Source organism: Telopea speciosissima, chromosome 5 (genome assembly GCF_018873765.1).
Source record: "Telopea speciosissima isolate NSW1024214 ecotype Mountain lineage chromosome 5, Tspe_v1, whole genome shotgun sequence".
NCBI lineage: Eukaryota > Viridiplantae > Streptophyta > Magnoliopsida > Proteales > Proteaceae > Telopea > Telopea speciosissima.
In genome coordinates, this window is record NC_057920.1 from 58,575,411 (window position 1) to 58,596,068 (window position 20,658).

At 41.4% G+C, this 20,658-nt stretch overlaps 1 protein-coding gene across 5 annotated transcripts in view; it reads right to left on the minus strand.

Moving 5' to 3' along the window:
* Window positions 1-20,658, minus strand: part of LOC122661560 — a 34,369-nt gene that overhangs the window by 13,532 nt on the left and 179 nt on the right. For 3 of the 5 annotated variants that reach the window (XM_043856996.1, XM_043856995.1, XM_043856991.1), the window contains exons 2-4: window positions 18,410-18,657; window positions 15,102-15,197; window positions 14,341-15,015 (exon numbers count right to left, since the gene is read on the minus strand). In XM_043856996.1, the coding sequence (XP_043712931.1) occupies window positions 14,341-15,015; window positions 15,102-15,197; window positions 18,410-18,598 (960 nt within the window). In that variant the 5' untranslated portion in view covers window positions 18,599-18,657. Of the gene's footprint in view, window positions 1-14,340; window positions 15,016-15,101; window positions 15,198-18,409; window positions 18,658-20,604; window positions 20,623-20,658 lie in introns of those variants that run through there. The other 2 variants (XM_043856994.1, XM_043856993.1) reach the window with 2 other exon arrangements.

Here is a 20,658-nt window from a genome sequence, read left to right on the forward strand (position 1 = left end):
TACAGGACTGCACCAAACACAAGCTTACCAATAGTGTCGCATATAGTGTGCCCAGGAAAAGTCATGTCCAGCCAAAGCCACTCTCTAGCAAAGGGGAGGGGTCTCCTTCTACGAGGCCATATAAAAGAAAGGGCTTTTTTTCAGATGATAGAAGAGAAAGGGCAGTCAAAGAAGAGGTGTTCAGTATCTTCATGGCATCTCAAGCTTTAACAAAAATAGAAACTTGGAAATAGAAACTAATAAATTTTAGTAATTAGGAATGACATGAATTAGAAACTACTAAATACTAATTGATTCTATAGCCTTCAAATCTCCTCAACTGAATCATGTGGACCCCACTTTAGATGGCTTAAGAGGTGCAGCCGAACTCCAAAGCTTGTGGTCCCCACCCTTTAAGTTGTCTCCATCGATTCAATTAAAAAGACTTTAAGACATTGACAAAACTGCCCCACGATTCTTCTAGTAATATTCTCACCAAGCCAAATCAGGGGGCTGTGACACTGTACACATGAACAGTAACATGAATAGTGTTTTGGCCTCTTCTTCTTCATGTTTTGATCTACATCAGAGAGATACCACAAAGTGATTATTTTAGATATCTAGGGTCAACCATAAATAAAGGTGGTATAGAGGATGATGTTTCACACAGAACTAAAGTGGGATGGATAAAATGGAGAGGTGTGTCCAGGTTGTTGTGTGATCGCCGTATTGCTTTAAACCTTAAAAGGAAAATTCTATTAGGCAGCCGTACAACCAACAATAATGTATGGAGTGGAATGTTGGGCAGTAAAGAAATGGGATATAAAAAATTAAGTGTAGCAGAAATGAGGATGTTGAGATGGATGTGCAGAAAAACTAGGAAGGATAAAGTAAGGAATGATCATATTAGAGCTGAGTTGGGAGTTGCCCCAATACATGATAAGCCACGAAAAAGTTGTTTGAGGTGGCAAGGCCATGTTCAAAGGAGGCCTTGGGATGCCCCATATGGAGGAGTGATCCAATCCAAATCGAAGGAACCAAAAGAGGTACGGGCAGGCTGAAAATGACCATAGGAGAAGTAGTGAGGAAAAACATTCATAGCTTTAGCTCTTGTATCAAGTATGACCTCAAATAGTGTTGAGCGGGGGGCAAGGATTCATGTAGCCGACCCCATTTAGGTGAGATATTGGTAGTTGTTGTTGATGTTGTTGTGTTCCTTTCTTTGTACCTGTATAATTTATTTTCTTTGCCAATGCATGGATCCATGCAGCCACCCCATGTAGTTGGGAGAAGGCTTAGTTGTTGTTGTAAAGATTGTTTTCAGCCCATAGGACTGCCACCAGCACTTTATGGACCTCAAGCTCATGCCCAGGCCCTCCATACGGGATGAAATTGATCCAACCACTTCAATGCAACTACATCAATGCCTTGTACGGTTGTACCGCACAAGGCAACAGGCACCAGGTGAAGGTGCTGCCTGCTGCCTGATTCAAGTAAAACAAATAAGTATTTTTACATTGATCGGAAGTGCTATTCTTGCTTCCTTCTATTTGAATCTAAGCTCTTGGTTTTGTTTCTTCTTTTTTCTCCCCCTCAAATAACCATATGAGCATCAATGCATAAAAAGAACTAGATCTCCACCTTCTAACTCACAACATCGACAGTAATAAATAAAAAAATGACAATACGAGAAGCACCTGAGTAAAGGTTTTTGCCTGGGAAAATATTCAGGCCAGCGCCTAGCCTTACCTGGAAGCCAAGGAAAGCACCCAGCTTGTGATTGAAATACTGCTTGAATCTCATACCAAACACCACCATTACACTATTAAGCCCAATTTCAAATGCCCCTGATATCTACCACATGGAAGTTTTTTAACATCTCCAAAAATAAACATTTGACAGCAAATCCAGTCCAACAGCCCCCACTAACATTTATGGAAGCTCACAAGTGGGCCATAGTTGTCAAGGCGCCTAGGCAAACCAAGGCGAGTGAGGGGGTCAGAAACCAAGTTGACACCAGCAAGGCGACCAAGGCGACACCAGAATTTAAGGCGTGACAAAGGCGCCTGGACGCCTAGGCGTCACCTTGACAAATATGATGTGGGCCCCACTTAACAACTGCTTTGCCTAACAGGTCCTGAACTAAATGCTTTTGCTACTTCTTTGGGCATTTTGTAAAATCCCAACTACAAGACCCTAACATTAGGAAAGATCCATAGTAGTTTCTATTTTTTTTTTTTCCCTAATGCAGTAGTTCCATTATTTTATTTGGCCAAAGTTTCGGTTGTCATCAACCCACTAAGAGAATTGATGGACAGTTCAAACATTATTTTTCCATGTGGGAGTGATCTGGCAATTCTTATCTTCGGTTATTTAGGGAATGGTTTAGATTGATCATGCATACAATCAGCCTCAAATTTGATCATTTACCCTCCCATGTATGTAATGTAGTCCTAGGTAGGTAGGAGACCTACTAGGAGCCAAACAACAGGATTAAATAACAAAAGGGGTTGCTGGTTCGAATGGACAGCACTAGAATTTAGGTCAATTCCTAGGGTTTGGGTTGGATATTGGGAAAGGGATTTATAGGGTATTAATGGGCAGGTCTAGGGGGTCAATATGGTATAAAAAGGTTAGGGTTTGGATGAGTTTTGAAATTCTGCAATTTAGGGCAGAATTGGATTTAGGGTTTTGGGTTTGGGTTTTAATGGCATGGAGGAATGGAGGGAATAGAGTCGGAGTTATGAGCTGGATTTTGGATCGAGTGTAGGGAGAGGTGTGGGGGATATAGGCTAGAAGTTTGGTTCGGAATTGATGGACAGATTAAAATTACGGAGGTATCCTAGTAGAAGTAGGAGAGACGGGTAAAACTGTAATTTCAGACAATCGTCTGGGTGGATGGTGCCGAAATTTCAATCGAGTCTCTCTTAGGGTTTGAGGAAGACTTGATCAAATTTTTAGCAGGTTCTAATGGTTAGATTTGGCTGGGTAGAATTCTCACGAAAATCACCTTGTATGTGACCTTCTAGAAGGAAGAAGAATAGTTGCAGAATTTCTTACTTGTTGCAGGTCTTCAATGGCAACAGCTTTGAAGAACTAGAAGAAGTACCTCCCGATCTACAAGATGCAAGGAGTCGATCGGAGTCCACCAATCCCTCACCTTGATATTACTCACAAGGCAACCTTGATATTACTCACCAGACAGAGAAGCAGCAGCAGTCATGGCGGCAGCAACAAGAAGAAACAAAATTTCAAAACATAATAGGTGGGGGAGCCTCCCACGAAATATCTATTTATAATAAAAGGGGGGGGCCAAAAGGCCTTACAAATAATCAACCTAAAAGCAAATCCTAGTCAGATTAGGAGTGGGAATTCCTAATCTGAATCCTAATCATAAACATAAAACATAATAGACTTATATTCTAAATAGGAGTATAAGCTTAAACAAATAAAATAAAAAAAACACCTATCCCTCTAAAATCGTGGAGGGAGAACTTAAGAAACTAAATATAAAAAGACTGTTTTAACCCTATCATAAGAAAAGTAAAAAGGCTCCAACGAAAATCAAAGAACAGCCAATTAAATCATGGTTTCGGCTTCTGCATCAACTCTCCCCGACTTAGAAACATTCATCTCCGATGAATGGGTGAAATCCATGCAACGCTCTGGCAACTTGGGGCTGAGCTTGTTGACTTTATGAATGGGAGTCCACGTACCATGCTTGTGTGAAGAAACTCGTCCACGAACCTTGTGATGAGGAGGAGGAAGTAACATGTGGGCAGCAGCTTCAACACTTCCCTGGCAGAATTCTGTTGAAGTTATAACAGTGGGAATATGGTCTTCAAGTCGTGGGGCCTTCTCTTCGAAGAACCAAGGGGGCATCACAAAATCAATGTGTTCAACCTCCATAGGGTCTTCAATATTTATAACCTTCTCATTCAGCCCTACCTCTTCAAGAACACAACTTGCTTGAATCTGTCTCCTGTGAAATGTTCCCAATTACCTTGTCACAATCAACCACATCATCCATGAGAACTCGGAGCAATTGTATGGACACCTTGAGCACCACCATCTAGATCTTCAAGGTGACGGTCTAAGTCTTCATCACTATCACGGGGTAGTGCATATATGCCATGCTCATCGTGCTCTTCAGAGGTTTCCTCTGCCTTGGCAGCCACATTAACAGGTCTATGCTTTTGTGGGCAATCTTTGGCATAGTGCCCAAGTTCATTGCAATGGAAACACTTGTGGGGTTCATTGCTGTCCATGGGAGCTTTACCTTTATAATCAGCACGTGGAGGATGGGAAGAACTACCAGCGGAGTAGCCTGATCGAGTAGGATCAGCAGTAGAATTTCCAGTTCGATTGTGACTAGTGGTAGTAGACTTGAATGCTGAAAAAGTTTTAACAGTACCCTCAGTGGAAGAATCAAATCCTCTATTCCCAACCAATAATTCTTCAGCCTTCAATGCCTTCTCAAAACAATCCTTGACGTCCAGAACATCCACAACGCCAATAGCTCTGAGGATGTCAGATCTCAATCCCAACCGGAATCGGGACAACATCTGAGTAGCACTTTCTATTGTGTCAGTGCGAGATGAGAGAGAGTCAAACTTTTGCATGTACTCGGATACAGTCATGTTCCCTTGACGAAGGGAGTTGAATTGATCTTGCATCTGAGTGGTGTAGTGTCTTGGTAAGTACTTCTCTTTCAAATCATACTTCATATCCTCCCAGTTGGTAGGTGCTTTACCTTCACGTTCCATGTCCCGCTCTGCCTTGCGCCACCATTCTCGAGCAGAGCCAATTGGTTTAGTGCGTGCAAGTCTCATCTTTCGGTCTTCAGGCAAATCATACCAGTCAAAGTAGTCATCTAGGGCAGTAAGCCAGTCATAGAATTTTTGTGGATCACCATGCCCATCATACTCTTTCAATTCTAGCTTGACCTTTTGTGTATCGAACCGCCGATTAGTAGCTTCATCTCCAGTGAAGTAGGACCTCAAATATTCCTCAAAGTTAGGTCTTCGAGGTGCTTCAGTAGTTATGTCCTTGTCTTCTCTGTAGTCATCTCTGTCATACCTATGTCGATCCTTGTAGTCTCGGTCATGTCTAGACTGATCTCTGTGGTCCCTGTGACGTCTGGGATGATCTCTGTGATGTTCATCCCTTCCCAGAGTTCCATGAACTTCCGAACGGACTTGGAGTCTATCCTCCTCTACGTATAGAGGGTTGTTTACAATAGGCACAGCTTGCCTTTGTTCCATGGCTGTCATTCGATCACCAAGAGCTTGCTGGTCTGTGGAGATCTTCTGCAGCATAGTCATGATTGCAGCAAGGGAATCGGGTGGGGCTGGTTGTGTAGGATACACAGCAGGGCTGCCATGTCCTTCCATAGCTCTGATACCAATTTAATGTAGTCCTAGGTAGGTAGGAGACCTACTAGGAGCCAAACAACAGGATTAAATAACAAAAGGGGTTGCTGGTTCGAATGGACAGCACTAGAATTTAGGTCAATTCCTAGGGTTTGGTTTGGATATTGGGAGAGGGATTTATAGGGTATTAATGGGCAGGTCTAGGGGGTCAATATGGTATAAAAAGGTTAGGGTTTGGATGAGTTTTGAAATTCTGCAATTTAGGGCAGAATTGGATTTAAGGTTTTGGGTTTGGGTTTTAATGGCGTGGAGGAATGGAGGGAATAGAGTGGGAGCTATGAGCTGGATTTTGGATCGAGTGTAGGGAGAGGTGTGGGGGATATAGGCTAGAAGTTTGGTTTGGAATTTATGGACAGATTCAAAATTATGGAGGTTTCCTAGTAGAAGTAGGAGAGAGGGGTAAAACTGTAATTTCAGACAATCGTCTGGGTGGATGGTGCTGAAATTTCAATCGAGTCTCTCTTAGGGTTTGAGGAAGACTTGATCAAATTTTTAGCAGGTTCTAATGGTTAGAGTTGGCTGGGCAGAATTCTCACGAAAATCACCTTGTATGTGACCTTCTAAAAGGAAGAAGAATAGTTGCAGAATTTCTTACTTGTTGCAGGTCTTCAATGGCAACAGCTTTGAAGAACTAGAAGAAGTACCTCCCGATCTACAAGATGCAAGGAGTCGATCGGAGTCCACCAATCCCTCACCTTGATATTACTCACAAGGCAACCTTGATATTACTCACCAGACAGAGAAGCAGCAGCAGTCATGGCGGCAGCAACAAGAAGAAACAAAATTTCAAAACATAATAGGTGGGGGAGCCTCCCACGAAATATCTATTTAAAATAAAAGGGGGGGGCCAAAAGGCCTTACAAATAATCAACCTAAAAGCAAATCCTTGTCAGATTAGGAGTGGGAATTCCTAATCTGAATCCTAATCACAAACATAAAACATAATAGACTTATATTCTAAATAGGAGTATAAGCTTAAACAAATAAAATAAAAAAAACACCTATCCCTCTAAAATCATGGAGGGAGAACTTAAGAAACTAAATATAAAAAGACTGTTTTAACCCTATCATAAGAAAAGTAAAAAGGCTCCAACGAAAATCAAAGAACAGCCAATTAAATCACGGTTTCGGCTTCTGCATCAGTATGTCCATGCAACCCACTCAGTAGTCCTGTGCACCTCTTGGTAATCCTGGATTTTTCAATGCTTTGTTTTGCCACTTGCCCAACTCTGATTGGGCTGAAACTTACCATGTGAGCAGGGAACCTTGGGGTCTACCTATTCACAAAATTCCAGCCCCATCTGAGCTGCCACAAGGCAGAACTGAATGCCCATTATAAACCCCAATCCAACACAATGAGACTCTTCGAACCAACTCCCCAGGGCATTGAATTCCCAAAACAGATCTAAGGTCTAACAACCTGTTGATTAGCTAACTCATCTGCAACCTCATTAGCACTTCTAGGCTGCCGACTAGACTGAATGTTGATTTAAGATGCTAGCTGACGAATTGGCCTTATTAAGTGGGCATAACTCCAAGGTTCTAAAGTTCTAGTCATGGTGATGTTTACAAGCTTTGGTGATACTTCACAATACTAGGTGTTGTTTAATATTTGTGGTGATACGTAACTAAGTAGTAGTAGTAGTACCGTGGGGTTTTATCTCTAAGTTGTACTCTAATTTGACTCTATTGAGTCATCCAATACATTATATATTACCTGTCTTGCTCACGATACATACACAATCGTGAGCTAGGTTTTTCTCTAGTTCGATCTCTCATCTCTTCACTTCTTCATTCTTCTATATTTAGGTACTGATCTAACCTGTGTTGGTATTGACACATGGTATGAAAGAATGTCTGATCAATACTTCTATATTCTATTTTTCTGTTTTGAGAGTTTCTTTAGGTTTTTTTCTTCCTTCTGGTTGGCAGCAACCAATGCTGTTATTACTACTATTAAACCCTCGTTGAAGGAAGGGTTTTCGTGTGGTGTGGTTGATACTGCTGATTGCTGAACCTATGAACTGCGGCTGGAGTTGCTAATTTTCAGGCTGATGATATTTCTTCCATGTGCATGAGGTATGCTTGCTGGGCAGGTATATTGCTGGAAAGGAACTGCGCATGAGATATTCTGCCGTTTAATATTCCAACTGAGGGTATCATGGTATCTCTTCCCTGCACATGAGGTATACTGCTGAACATATGAACTGCACGAGAGATATTCTGCTGATGGTGTTTTTTATTGGGAGGCAACTTGTCAAGTTTTGTGGTATCTTAAAAGTGCTCCAGGAAAGGGTCTTATATATAGACATAACAGGAATGTTGATCTTGTTGGGTACTCTGATGCTGACTGGGTTGGTGTTGAAGGTGATGGGGGGTTTACTACTAGCTTTTGTACCTTCGTTGGTGGAAATCTTGTTACTTGGAGGAGTAAAAAAGACCACAGTAGCAAGGTCTAGTGTTGAGTCTGATTACAGCTATGGCTCAAACTGCAGTTGAGTTAATATGGTTAAAGTCTCTTCTTCAGGAGCTTGGATTTCCTATTGTCAAACCAATCAATATGTTTTGTGATAACTGGGCAGCCATTTATATTGCCAACAACCCTGTGTCTCATTACTGCACTAAGCACATTGAGGTTGACTGCCATTTTTTGCAAGATGTTGTAATGAAGAAGTTGATTGCCACACCGTTTGTTGGATCTGGGAGTCAGCTTGGTGATATGTTCACCAAATCATTGTTTCGTCCAGCTTCCCTCGAGGGTTGTTCCAAGTTGGGCATTGGTGATGTTTATGCTCCAACTTGAGGTGGACTGTTAAAGTTCTAGTCATAGTGATGTTTAGTAGCTTTGGTGATACTTCACAATACTTGATGTTGTTTATTATTTGTGGTGACATGTAACTAAGTAGCAGTAGTAGTACCATGGGGTTTTCTCTCTTTGAGTTGTACTCTATCATGACTCTATTGAGTCATTTAATATATAGATATATAATATACTGCCTGCCTTGCTCACAACACAGAGACAATCGTGAGCTAGGTTTTCTCTAGTTCGATCTCTCTTCTCTTATTCTCTTCCTCTCTTCTCTTTACTTCTTCAGTTTTCTATACTTGAGTACTGATCTAACCTTTGTTGGTATTGTCACAATAGCATTAGCTGAAACCCATTCAACTATAGCTTGAGACCACCCCTTGCTTAATAAGAGATTTATGCCAGTTCTGAGAGCAACCAACTCTGCTCTTGTAGAGTTTCTATTTCGTTTCCTCAATTTTATCCTCATATCAGATTCAGGGTAGCCGAAATGAGCATGTTGAGATGGATGAGTAGCACCCAGAGAGAATTTGGAAATAAATACACTGATAATTAATGAACAAAAAAGGTCACACGTTAAGAGGGTCTGTACTTGTGTAGCACTACCATTGAATACACCAGCAAGGAATGATATGATAAAGGCTAGGGTCTTAAGAAAATGACAGAGATGCCAAACATGAGTTGGACTGAAAGGGTGAACAAAGACATGGTGTACTTGTTAGTTGACATCAAATATGGCTTTAAATAGAGAAGAATGGTGAAATAGGATTCATGTAGCTGACCCCAAATATGTTGGATAAGGTACCCTCCCCCCCCCCCCCCCCAAAACAAAACAGATGACAAGGTTAGTTAAGTTGAGTGTCAACCTACAGCTGAGCCCATCCCCCCCTTTACCCACAGCCCCTCTCCCTTTGACCATCTTGGCGCCCCTCAAACCCTCTCCCAGTCCACCTCTGTGCCCCTCATCCCTTCCTTGGAACCCCCTTCGTCTCCTCCCCCCCCCCCCCTTCCCCTTCTCAGTTAGCCAGATCCGCTTGGTTCCACCCCTTTTTACCCGGGGTAGCTTTGCCTCTACCCTCTTGTAGGCCCCTTGTTGCTTGTCCTACTGTCGCCTATACTCCTCCTAGGATTTCGGTGCACCCCCCTTCCCCTTAGTCTCCATGTTCTCTGGCTTTATCTGGAATGTTTGTGGACTTAACTCCATGGCCAAGCACCTCAAGCTTAGATCATTCATCAAATCCTCCAATTCTTCCTTTTGTGCCCTCCTTGAGACTCGTGTCCTTCAAGATAACGCATCCCACATCGCTGCCTCCATTGCCCCTTACAGATCCTTCCTTTCCAATTATAACTACTCTCCATCGGGCAGGATTTGGATTCTCTGGGACCCCTCCAAGCTTAACATCTCCCTTATCCACTCCTCTTCCCAATTTATCCACCTCTGTCTTTCCTTTCTTAACTCCCCCTCACCTGTCTATATTTTTGTGGTTTACGCTTGCAATTAGGCCACCGATCGTTTGCCCCTTTGGACTGATCTCTCCCTCCTCAAGGCCGGTATGGACTCCCTCCCCTGGGGAATCGGCGGAGACTTCAATGTGGTCCGTTCCCACCTTGAGAAATTAGGGGGCAGACCCATCGATCCTTCGGCGGTGGATCCTTTCAACGATTGCATTGAGGATCTTGGCCTCGACGACCTTCGTTGGTCTGGATCCCCTCTCACTTGGCACAATCGTCGAATTGGCCCGGATCGCATTGCCTGCAAGCTCGATCGTTTCCTGGCTAATGAAGCCTGGCTTTCCTCCTTTCCCCACTCCCATGCATCCTTTCTTCTCCAAGGTCTCTCAGACCACTGCCCCTGCCTCATCCACATCTAGCCTTACTCCTCGTTTGGCCCCAAACCTTTCAAATTCTTTGACATGTGGACTTCTCACCCCCTCTTTCATGACACTATCGTGAAAGCTTGGAGAATCCCAGTCTCGGCCCACTCGCTGCCTCTGATTGCCCTAGCTAGAAAGCTTCGCAACACCAAAGCGGCTCTTCGCCGTTGGAATCTCACCACCTTTGGCAATATCCCTTCCAGGCTATCTTCTTGTCGGTCTGATCTTTCTTCGGTCCAATTCAAGCCCCAATCTGACCCTCTTAACACGGGTTTTGCCGCAGAGGAAAAGAGACTCTCCGAAGAGCTCTCTTCCCTCTCCCTGCGAGTTGTTCAAAGCCATCCGCAGCTTCTTCTTCAAGCCGGGTCAGCTTCCTCAGATCAACCAGACCTTCATTTGCCTTATCCCCAAAAAGGATGGGGCTACTTCTCTGTCTGATTTTAGACCCATCTCCCTCTGCAACCTCATCTACAAATTCATTGCCAAGATTCTTGCCAATCGGATCAAGGCTGTCATCCCTTCCCTCATCAGCCCCAACCAATCGGCCTTCATCTCAGGCCGAAGCATTGCAGACAATATTATTCTCTGCTCTGAGATTGTTAGAGGATTCGACAGCAAGTCTTACTCCCTTGCGGCTCTCCTGAAAATCGATCTTCACAAAGCCTTTGACTCGATCCGTTGGGATCTCATTTGTGATGTTCTCTCTCTCATAGGCTTCCCCCCAGTCTTTGTCTGTTGGATTTCTGCCTGCATCTCTTCCCCCTCTTTCTCTGTGCTTGTCAATGGCACCCCCGCAGGTTTCTTCCACTCCAAGGTTGGCATCCGCCAAGGCTGCCCTCTCTCTCCTTTCCTCTTCTCCCTTGCCTTGGAAGTTCTCTTTAGGAGCCTCCAAGCTAAGACTAACCTCCATCTCATATCTTCCCTTCCCAAATGCAAGCACATCAAGCCCTCTCATTTGGCCTTTGCAGACGATCTAATGATCTTCTCCAAGGCCTCCATCTCGGCCATTATGGACTCTCTTCACCTCTTTGAATCTCTCTCTGGCCTTCATGTTAACCTCCTTAAATCCAAAATCTCTCTCTGGTATCCCAGAACCTACCAAAGAGACCCTTCGTCAGCTCACTGGCTTCTCCATTGGCACCCTCCCTGTCACCTACTTAGGCCTTCCCTTGATCACTGCCAGGCTCTCTAGCCATCATTGCAGTCCTATGCTTGATAACATTCGTAAGAGCCTCCAGCTCTAGAAAGGCAAGCTCCTCTCCTATGCTAGAAGACTCGAATGTATTCGTTCGGTCCTCCAAGCCTCTTACCTCTACTAGACCGGTATCTTCAGCATCCCTAACTCTACCATATCGGTCATTGAACACACCTTATGTGCTTTCCTTTGGAAAGGGAAGGACACCCCCAGATTTCTCCACCCGGCCAGTTGGAAGTCCATATGTCTTCCTAAATCGGAGGGCGGTCTAGGCCTCCGTCGCATTCGTGATTCTAACACGACGGGCATTCTCAAACTCCTCTGGAAAATCTCTTCCCACCAGGATTCCATCTGGGTTACCTGGGTCCAATCTTATCTCCTTAAGTCAGACTCCATTTGGACAGTCAAGATCCGTGCTGACTCCTCTTGGATCTGGCGTAAGATTCTCTCTCTCCGTCCCCTTGCTCTCCAGGGTATCTCCTTCTCCATAGCTGATGGCACCTCCACCTCCCTCTGGCTTGACCCCTGGCACCCTCTGGGGATCCTCTACAACCTGCTTGGCCCCAGAGCAATCTATTCCTCTAGCCTCCCAAAGAATGCCAATGTCTCCGCCCTCATTTCCCCTAGATCCTAGTCTCCACCTCCTTCCCTTAATCCAACCATCATCTCTCAGATCTGGGCAACTCTTCCCCCCCTCCAGTCGAACTCACCCCACCAAGTAGATCAGGCAATCTGGCTCCCCTCCCCCAAAGGCCGTTTCACCTCCTCCTCTGCCTGGAACCTCTCTAGAGATCCTAGCCCTACTGTTCCCTGGCACAACCTAGTCTGGTTTACTGGCCACATTCCCCATCACAGCCTTACTGTTTGGAGAGCCCTCAGACTTTGCCTGCCTACTCAAGCCTTCCTCATCCACCGCACCATCCCAGTCCTCCCCTCTTGTAACCTTTGTTGGATTGGCCGAGAAGACATCACCCATCTCTTCTTTGACTGCCCCTTCACTTCCACCATTTGGAACAAGGCCTTGTCATCTATTTGGCCTCGGACTAGAAGAGTCCGCAGTTTTGACCAGGAATGGCTTTGGTTGCTCAAGACTTTTCCAGGGAACTCAATATGTGACACAATTGGGAAGCTTGTTTTTAGCGCTGCAATTCACCATATCTGGTTGGAAAGGAATATTAGGAGATGGACTTCCAAATCTAGATCCTTCGACATGATTTGGAAAGCCATCTCCTCTGATGTATCTTCCAAGCTTAGATGTATCCGTCAGAGACACTGTAAGGACAACTTTAGAAACAGGCATATTTTGACTTTTTGGGGGCTTGATATGGCCCTCTTGCGGCCTCCCTCCTCTGCGTAGGCTGGCTGGCCGCCCCCCCCCCCCCCTTTCCTCTCCTCCCCGTTTTCCTTTTCTCTTGTAAATTGGTTCCCTTTCCCTTCCCCCTCTTGGGGTTCGGTAATATATTCATTTACCAAAAAAAAAAAAGTTGAGTGTCTACCCTCCCCCTTTTTTTTCTTTTTGATGAATAAACTAGTTTTATTAAGAGAAAGACCAAACTACAGCATTGTAGAGTGCAATAACAAGAAGGCCAAGAGGCCACCACAACCTAAAGATCGGCACCTTCTGAAAAGGATGACGACCCAAATACAAGAAATCCCTATTAACCTGCCTGTGGCACTGTGGACCTGTGGCTAGCTGATCAGCCAATGATTTAGCAGACCTAAAACCTTCAAGAGAAGGAGAAATTCTTATTTCAATTACTGGTAAAATAGATTCCATGATGGGTAAACATATTAAAGTACCTTTATAATCAACAGAACAAGAGAAAAAAATTTTAAAAAAGAAATACCAATATGTATTACAAAATTGCAATACATATAACAATAGTAATATGATACAACAAAAAGTAGGAATTAAAAACAATTATTATTTGTTTTTTATATTTTACCTAGGAAGATCCATATGATACCTTACAAAACCATGTGATGCAGGAAAGACTGCTCGATTGGGCATAGAAAGACCTTAATTTGGGCCATGGATAGGTTTTAAGGACCTTGGGACACTTGTTTATGGATCATTTGTCATATTGGGCCTTAATTATAAGACTATAAAGTAAGGTTTGAGGTCAGTACATGAGATTAGTATCTTAAGTTGTGTTTGAGTTCGATTAGGAGACTTACTATTAAGTATCGAGTTCTGTTTTAAGTCCATTAAGTCAAGTCAGTATGAGAGAAATTTGGCCTTTCATGAGTAAAATAAAAAGGGCGTATCCAGTGCACGAGGCTCCCGCCACTGCGGGGTCTGGGGAGGGTCATAATGTACGGAGCCTTCACCCGCTTCGCTGAGAGGCTGATCAGGAAATTTAAAAGGTCATACATATGTGATATGTATATATCCCCCCCCCCCCCCATCAATTAAGCAAGATTTGAATAATAGAATCGAAGTTTTTCAAGGGTTTTGAGCTGTTGGGTCTGCAAACGTGGGTGAAAGCTTTTCTTCTGGCCTACTGCTTTCTTCTCTTCTTCTTGTAGTTTGGAATTCTACTGCAAATCAAGTGTTATCTCTTATCTTGTTCTATTCTTCTTCTCCTACTTATTATTACTTATTTGTAGTACCCCCGTTCTAAATCAATTTTCAGATTACACTATTCTTCAATATATCTCTTGTTACTGATCTGTTTTATTTCAAATTTCACATGCTAGTTTCTGATTTCATTCTCGCTGAAATACTGAATCTGTTTCCTAAAGAATTCCGATCGATATTGCTGTTCTAGTTCTGCTATAAGTTTTCGTAGCAGCACTAGACTTCTCCATAACTCCCTGATCTGTTATCAAAATTCCACCAATTTTTGTAGGCCTGTTTTGTAACTGGAATAGACCACTCGACCAAGTTTCTAGACCGCTCTGAATATTCTGTTATGAGATATACACTTTCTCCTTCTGTTGTTCTGCTAGTATCTATTTCTATTGATCCTGGACTGTAGTATGGTTTGTGCTTCAGGAAGATTACTGCATTACCATGCCAAAGAGACTGCTGAAGGGAGAAAAACAGCATACCTCATCTTGCAAATGGCTCCTGTCAGGATCTTGCCTTGATGATATTACATCTGTCAACTGACCTACAGAGATACATTCTGATGGTGCTTCACGTTTAGATCCTATTTCGGATGCAGAGCTGTAGTTGATAGCTGTATATCTTTTCTCCTCGACCACTGAATTATATTCCGTATCTGTCCTATTCACATCTTTCTTTTTTTTGGCTCTTCGACAAAAAGTGATTAGTGGGCTACTACGTTTCTTTTTCATAAGCGCATCGCTGCATGTTAAACATGACTTATCATTGGAAAGGGAATCTGGGTTTTCTATATCAAATGTCTTTGACATGCAGGCACAGGGACATACAGAGCTGCAATTTCTTTCAAGAGATGAATCTGTGGACGAGGATTTTGCTTTAAGCTCAATCTCCACATCTTCAAATTGAGAAATTGATTTTGTTTCAGGGAATGCACTCTTGCAAGTGGATCCAGAGTTCGAGCATGCATCTGCTAGTAGTGAGCCTTCAGTTTCCTTATCAGAGCTATACTCTCCATGATTCGTTGCCAGAAGTACTTTATCAGTTAATCCACTCCTTGCCATTTTCCTCCCAGACTCTGGGACTTGCTGCTCCAGGGACTTACTCGAACATTTTTGTTGAATACAAGTAGTGCATAGCCATTGCTCGTGAGTAACAAGCTTCAGTGAAAAAAGAAGGTATATTATCAATTTCACATGTACGCAAGCAAAATATTCAGTTCTAACATTTGCAAATTTTCACATACCTTAACAGGAGGATCAATGCAATGAGGATGGTAAATCTGGGAGCAGCCACCACATTGCAGCAGGTTTCCTCCCAGATCAAAACATTTAATGCAGAGCTGGGGAAAAAAAGATAGGACGATAGATCTCAGTATTTAGCAACAAATGCCAATGTAACATTTGCCAAGTTAATTTACAAAAGAGCACCACAAAAACACCTCTCTTTGCGTGTGTGGGGGGGGGGGGGCAGGGAGGCAGTAAACCCACATAACACGTCTACAGCAATTTAACCAGTCGACAAATAATTCAAGCAGTAAACCAAAACAAATTTTAAGCTAATAAGAAAAAGAAAAGGGCTCCCAGCAGAGCTGTTTAATAAATGCAAAGAATAGGAAAATGCTGGTTGTGTGACCCTGGCCTTTTCTTTAGAGGGGAGGGTTCTGTAGCCTATCAGTCTTCCCAGCAAACAGGTACCCGGTAGGGCTCCCTGTCCCTCGACAACCTATTTTATATTTTAATATGAGAAAATTACGAGATGTACATATTTATATTGACTACTTGGGTGTGTTAGCACAGGAATCCTAACCATATTGATGCAGGAGAATCTTAGACCGGGCCGACCCAATTGGTGCACTACCTTGGACCGACCCAAACTCAATTGAACCGGGTCCAATTTGAATTTTTTGATGTATTAGGATTTTAGGGATTTATTTTTTTTGGGGAAATAATGTGTTTTAGTTTATTTTATTCTCTCTTTATTTTAGAAGTTGGTTACGTAGGATATTTGGTTTTGAATTGTTTTAGTTTCCCTCTTTGGATAAGTTTTAGTTAGAGGATGAGTTTTAATTTTTTAGGTCTTTTATTTTTCTTTACATATGATGTAATTCCCCATCATTGAGATAATGGGAGAATTAATTGAAAAGTGATTTTGTGCTTGTGCACTCCACCCCCCCCCCCTCCTTCTTCTCACGGTTTCTTCTCTTTCCCCTCTGCAATTCTGATTTCTTCCTAAGCGTCTCCTTTCTCCTCAACGGTCCAAATATCAGAAATCAGAATTTCAGGGGGGAAAGAGAAGAAACCGTGAGAAGAAGAAGGAGGAGGAGGGGGGGTGGAGTGCACACGCACAACATCACTTTTCAATTCATTCTTCCATCATCTCAATGATGGGGGATTACATCATATAAAGAAAAATAAAAGACTCCTAAAAAATTAAAACTCACCCTCTAACTAAAACTTATCCAAAGAGGGAAACTAAAACAATTCAAAACCAAATATCCTACGTAACCAACTTCTAAAATAAAGAGAGAATAAAATCAACTAAAACACATTATATCCCCAAATAAGATAAATTCCTAAATCCTAATACATCCAAAATTTCAAATTGGACCCGGTTCAATTGAGTTTGGGTCGGTCCAAGGTAGTGCACCAATTGGGTTGGCCCGGTCCAAGATTCTCCTGCATCACATGTTCTACTGATTCATTTTGGCATCTTAACATATTTGACAATATCTATAGTCAAGGATTTAAGTATTGGTATCGGGTATCATATCGGAGGGGTGATTTTAAGAAACGTATCAGAGAGATGCAAGATACGCTAAAAATACACATGGAAATGGTCAAAAAAGCATGGATGTGCTCATGCTACATATAAAATACAGTTTTGACTTTTGAAGCATAAAACACCTTATTATGCAATATATATATCAGCTTGATGCAAGGATTTGAGTCATTTTTACCTCATTTAATGATGCATTACAAATTTATATTTATATATATATAATTTTTTTTTTTTAAACATAAAAAAGAGCTTTGAGCACCCAAAAAAACATTCTGCAACTTAAACCACTTTTTCGCCCAAATCTGTTTCCAATAAAAAAACAAGTTTCTAAGGCTTTCAGTTGCTCTCATTTTCGTATCTCACTCACAGTTTCTGCTTTGCAGGTTTAAAGGAGGAGTATCAAGTGTATCTTACCTGTATCGGATCGTATCGAACTGTATCGGTCCTGTATCAGACCGTATCGGACTGTAGTGGTCGATACAAAATTTTTGTATCGGAAAATGTCGTTCGATACCTACCGATACTTAAAACCCTGTCTATAGTAATAATTCTATTTTTATTACCCAATAAAAAAACTTAACTGAAAAACTACAAACAAGCATGTAACTTAACTCTGCTTGCATTTTCTTTTTTAATAAACGATGAAAAAACATAGGCAGACATGGCTGGGTAATTGCCAGCAGAAATAACAGCTGTAGTTCGGAATTGGTTGCCTAGTCGTACAGCTGGGTGCCCATGCACTAACTCAGTTAGCCATCACCTAGGCTAGTGATGCACCAAACAGGACCATCTCATCACCTAGGTATCACCTTGGCAACATTAACAGAAAGTTCAATCTTGATAATTAACAATAATCAGCTCGCAGTAACAACCACTAGAATCTGGCAAAAATAATAAAATTTGATCACCACGGGAATACACCAAAAGAGCCGGAGGCAGACCTAAAATGATCCTAGGAGAAATGGTGAGGAAAGACATGCATGCTTAGGCCTTGTATCAAGTATGACGTCGAATACAGCTGATTGGAGGGCAAGGATCCATGTAGCTGACCCAGTTAGTTGGAATAAGGCTGAGTTGTTGTTGTTGATCACCAAAGCAATACACTAAACTAAACATAGAAACTACAGCAGATAATCTTATCGTCTGAAACCCTATTAATAAGAACAGTAAAGACATTATCCCCAACCTTGTCCCACACAAAAAAAACAAAAAAAAACACATGATCCATCCTCAAAAGCATCTCAGTGTTTGCTCTAGAAGAGCTAAAAAACAGTGTAAACCTGAGTGTGATCAGAGAACCTATATGCCACATTGAGAAATTCAGTTCTAAGGTTACATATCTATGCAACATTATGTTCCTGCGATAGCAGAAATCAGTTTAAGAGGTAAAACATTGAAAATATATATATCATGAAAGTCAAAATCATATTGATCTAACTTAAACCACACCCAGAAGTTCAGGCATTAGATTTTATATTGATTACTGCAGAATTAAAACAGTTAGTAGATTCTTTATATTAGATTATCCAATTTTGTATTGGTCACTGCAGAATTAAAACAGTTAGTAGATTCTTTATTTGCTTAGAGATACTCTAGTGAAACAAATTGCAGTACAAATTGTTGCACATAAACAGCAAGTTAAAAGACATATCTCCTGTATATGAAAGATGTTGATAAATAATTGATATTCATCCCGTCAGCCATTATTAACAAAGAGAACAGTGTGCTTCTGTGGTAAATGTATGTCACATGGTTTTAAGTTTATAGTCTCACCCTAGCATCTCCTTTCTGATTTTCCGGTAAATAACTTTTACATGATTCATCATGCTGGCCTGGTCTTGTCGCAAGATTTCCACTTGGAGATTCAGAAGTTGAATTAGTGCACGGAGTTCCACATGCAGGTTCTAATCTTGATGGCGTTCGCTTTCGCCTATATGTTATAACCACCTTACTGCTTATCATCTCAGCCTTCAAGCATTCCTGCTTCTTCTTCCCAATTTATCAACTAGAAACCTATAGAACTACAAAAACAAATGCAGTCAGACTCTAAAGGCACAGGATAAAATGTAACTTCTGTGTGTACATGCATATTTAAAAGTCAGATTGACAGTGTGGGGCAAAATGATGTCTACTGATATGGCAAACTCATGCTTCTAAAATGCTAAATTGTGGTGTGGACACTGTTGAAGCTAGTTCTCAAGGTCACCTAAAACACTATGGACCGCAATCTACTTTAGAAAACTTGGTTCTGTCTGCAAAGCAATATATGGACAGGCCTAATAGTGGACAGATATTAGAAACAATTACAGAGAACCATAGTACATGCACTTGAGGTAGTCAAAATTACAGAAATAATATTGTTTTGGTGGAAAAGAATCATGTCATTCTATCCAACCATGAAAGTACCACTGCCTCCAGCGTAGATAATGGCATCATATTGTTGGAAATTCATATTTATTAGTTTTACAGTTCTATTTCAATTTTTTATTAAAAAAAAATTAATCATGCATAATTACCACTAGCCGCCTATATCAACTGTAAACAAATTGATGCTCGCATCAGTTAAGATCTCCAAAACAAAACAAAGTAATTCACTGTATGTCTTTGTATGGCATGAGTTTACCTTTTCACTATGGAAGCCGCTCCAATTAAAGACTTCCAAATTTTCATAAACTAGAAACCAGATCATACAATGATGGATTTACATGGGAGACGAATGCTCGGAAGGATTGCTGAACTCAGCTACTTCTCAAAAAATTATGGTATTCTACCCACATTTTAATGACTTGTAAGGCCATACTTTGCATAGCAATCAGACAAATTATCTTTTATCTTTTTTTCTTCTTTTTTTTCTTTTTTTTTTTTTTTTGGGGGGGGGGGGGATGGTGGTGTGTGGCAGATGGATACATTCGAGCTATCTTTCTTCATTCTTATCTAATTAATCTCACTTTTCAGCCAAGATTTAAACTTCCTATTTCACAATATCATAATTCTTATATTCTTTTTGACTCACAGATGTCTTCAGTATATATCTCATTTAAAAATCCATAAAAAATGGAGTGATTTCAACTCTTTTAACCAACAGAGCACCAACTTGCAAAATTCATGGTGTATGACGCATGTGGCACTGACATTTTAAGGAATGCATGTAAGTTGTATCTGTCATCTGCCACTTATGCACTACAGGGAATTCACTGATAATGGTAGTTGAACCACAAAAACACTGTTAGGCTCACTTGCAGGACTAGCCATTAGAAATATTTTGCTACAAAACCTGAAAATCATTACCACCCAGAAGAATGATAAATTTGTAATGACTCTTGTCTGACTGACAACGATAAATAGGAGATGCACCATCCTTGCTGCTACGTATGTTGATCTAGACTTAACAGATTCATCCAATTGAACCCACACTCAATGGAAGACCACAAGCTCGGGGGCCAAGCATTTTGGTACTGAGTATCCCTCTATTTTTAGTGACAAAATTAATCAGAAGTAGGACCAAACTGAGAGTTAGCAATTCATTCTTAATAAATGGAAATAAGAGGGAAAAAATCCATTTGCAAGACCATTTATCTCTACATTCATTGTCCACAAAATCCGTCAAACCAACGGAAAAACAAATTTACAGAACCAATAACCTTTCTTCTCGGTGAGACCCAAAAGGGACAAAAAATAATAGGTTTTCCTGTATCACCAGAATGAATATGATCGTGTTCCAAAATGATTAACAAAAAAAGAAAATAGGAAAAATAGGAAATATACACAATAAATAAAAAGCAAGAGAGAACACCCACCCACTTTCTTTTCCCTTCCCACGCACCCCTTCCGCAATGCGAAGAAGCAAACCAGAACTAACAGATTAAATTGAAAATACAAATGTTGCAATGGAAATATAACATCTTGAAGCAACCACAACAAATTATTTTGATTTCGTCTTCTAAACACAACATAAAATAAAACTCAACTGATGATAATACTGCTCTCTTCTCATCTGGAGAAATTCAAAGTCAAGCCAAGTA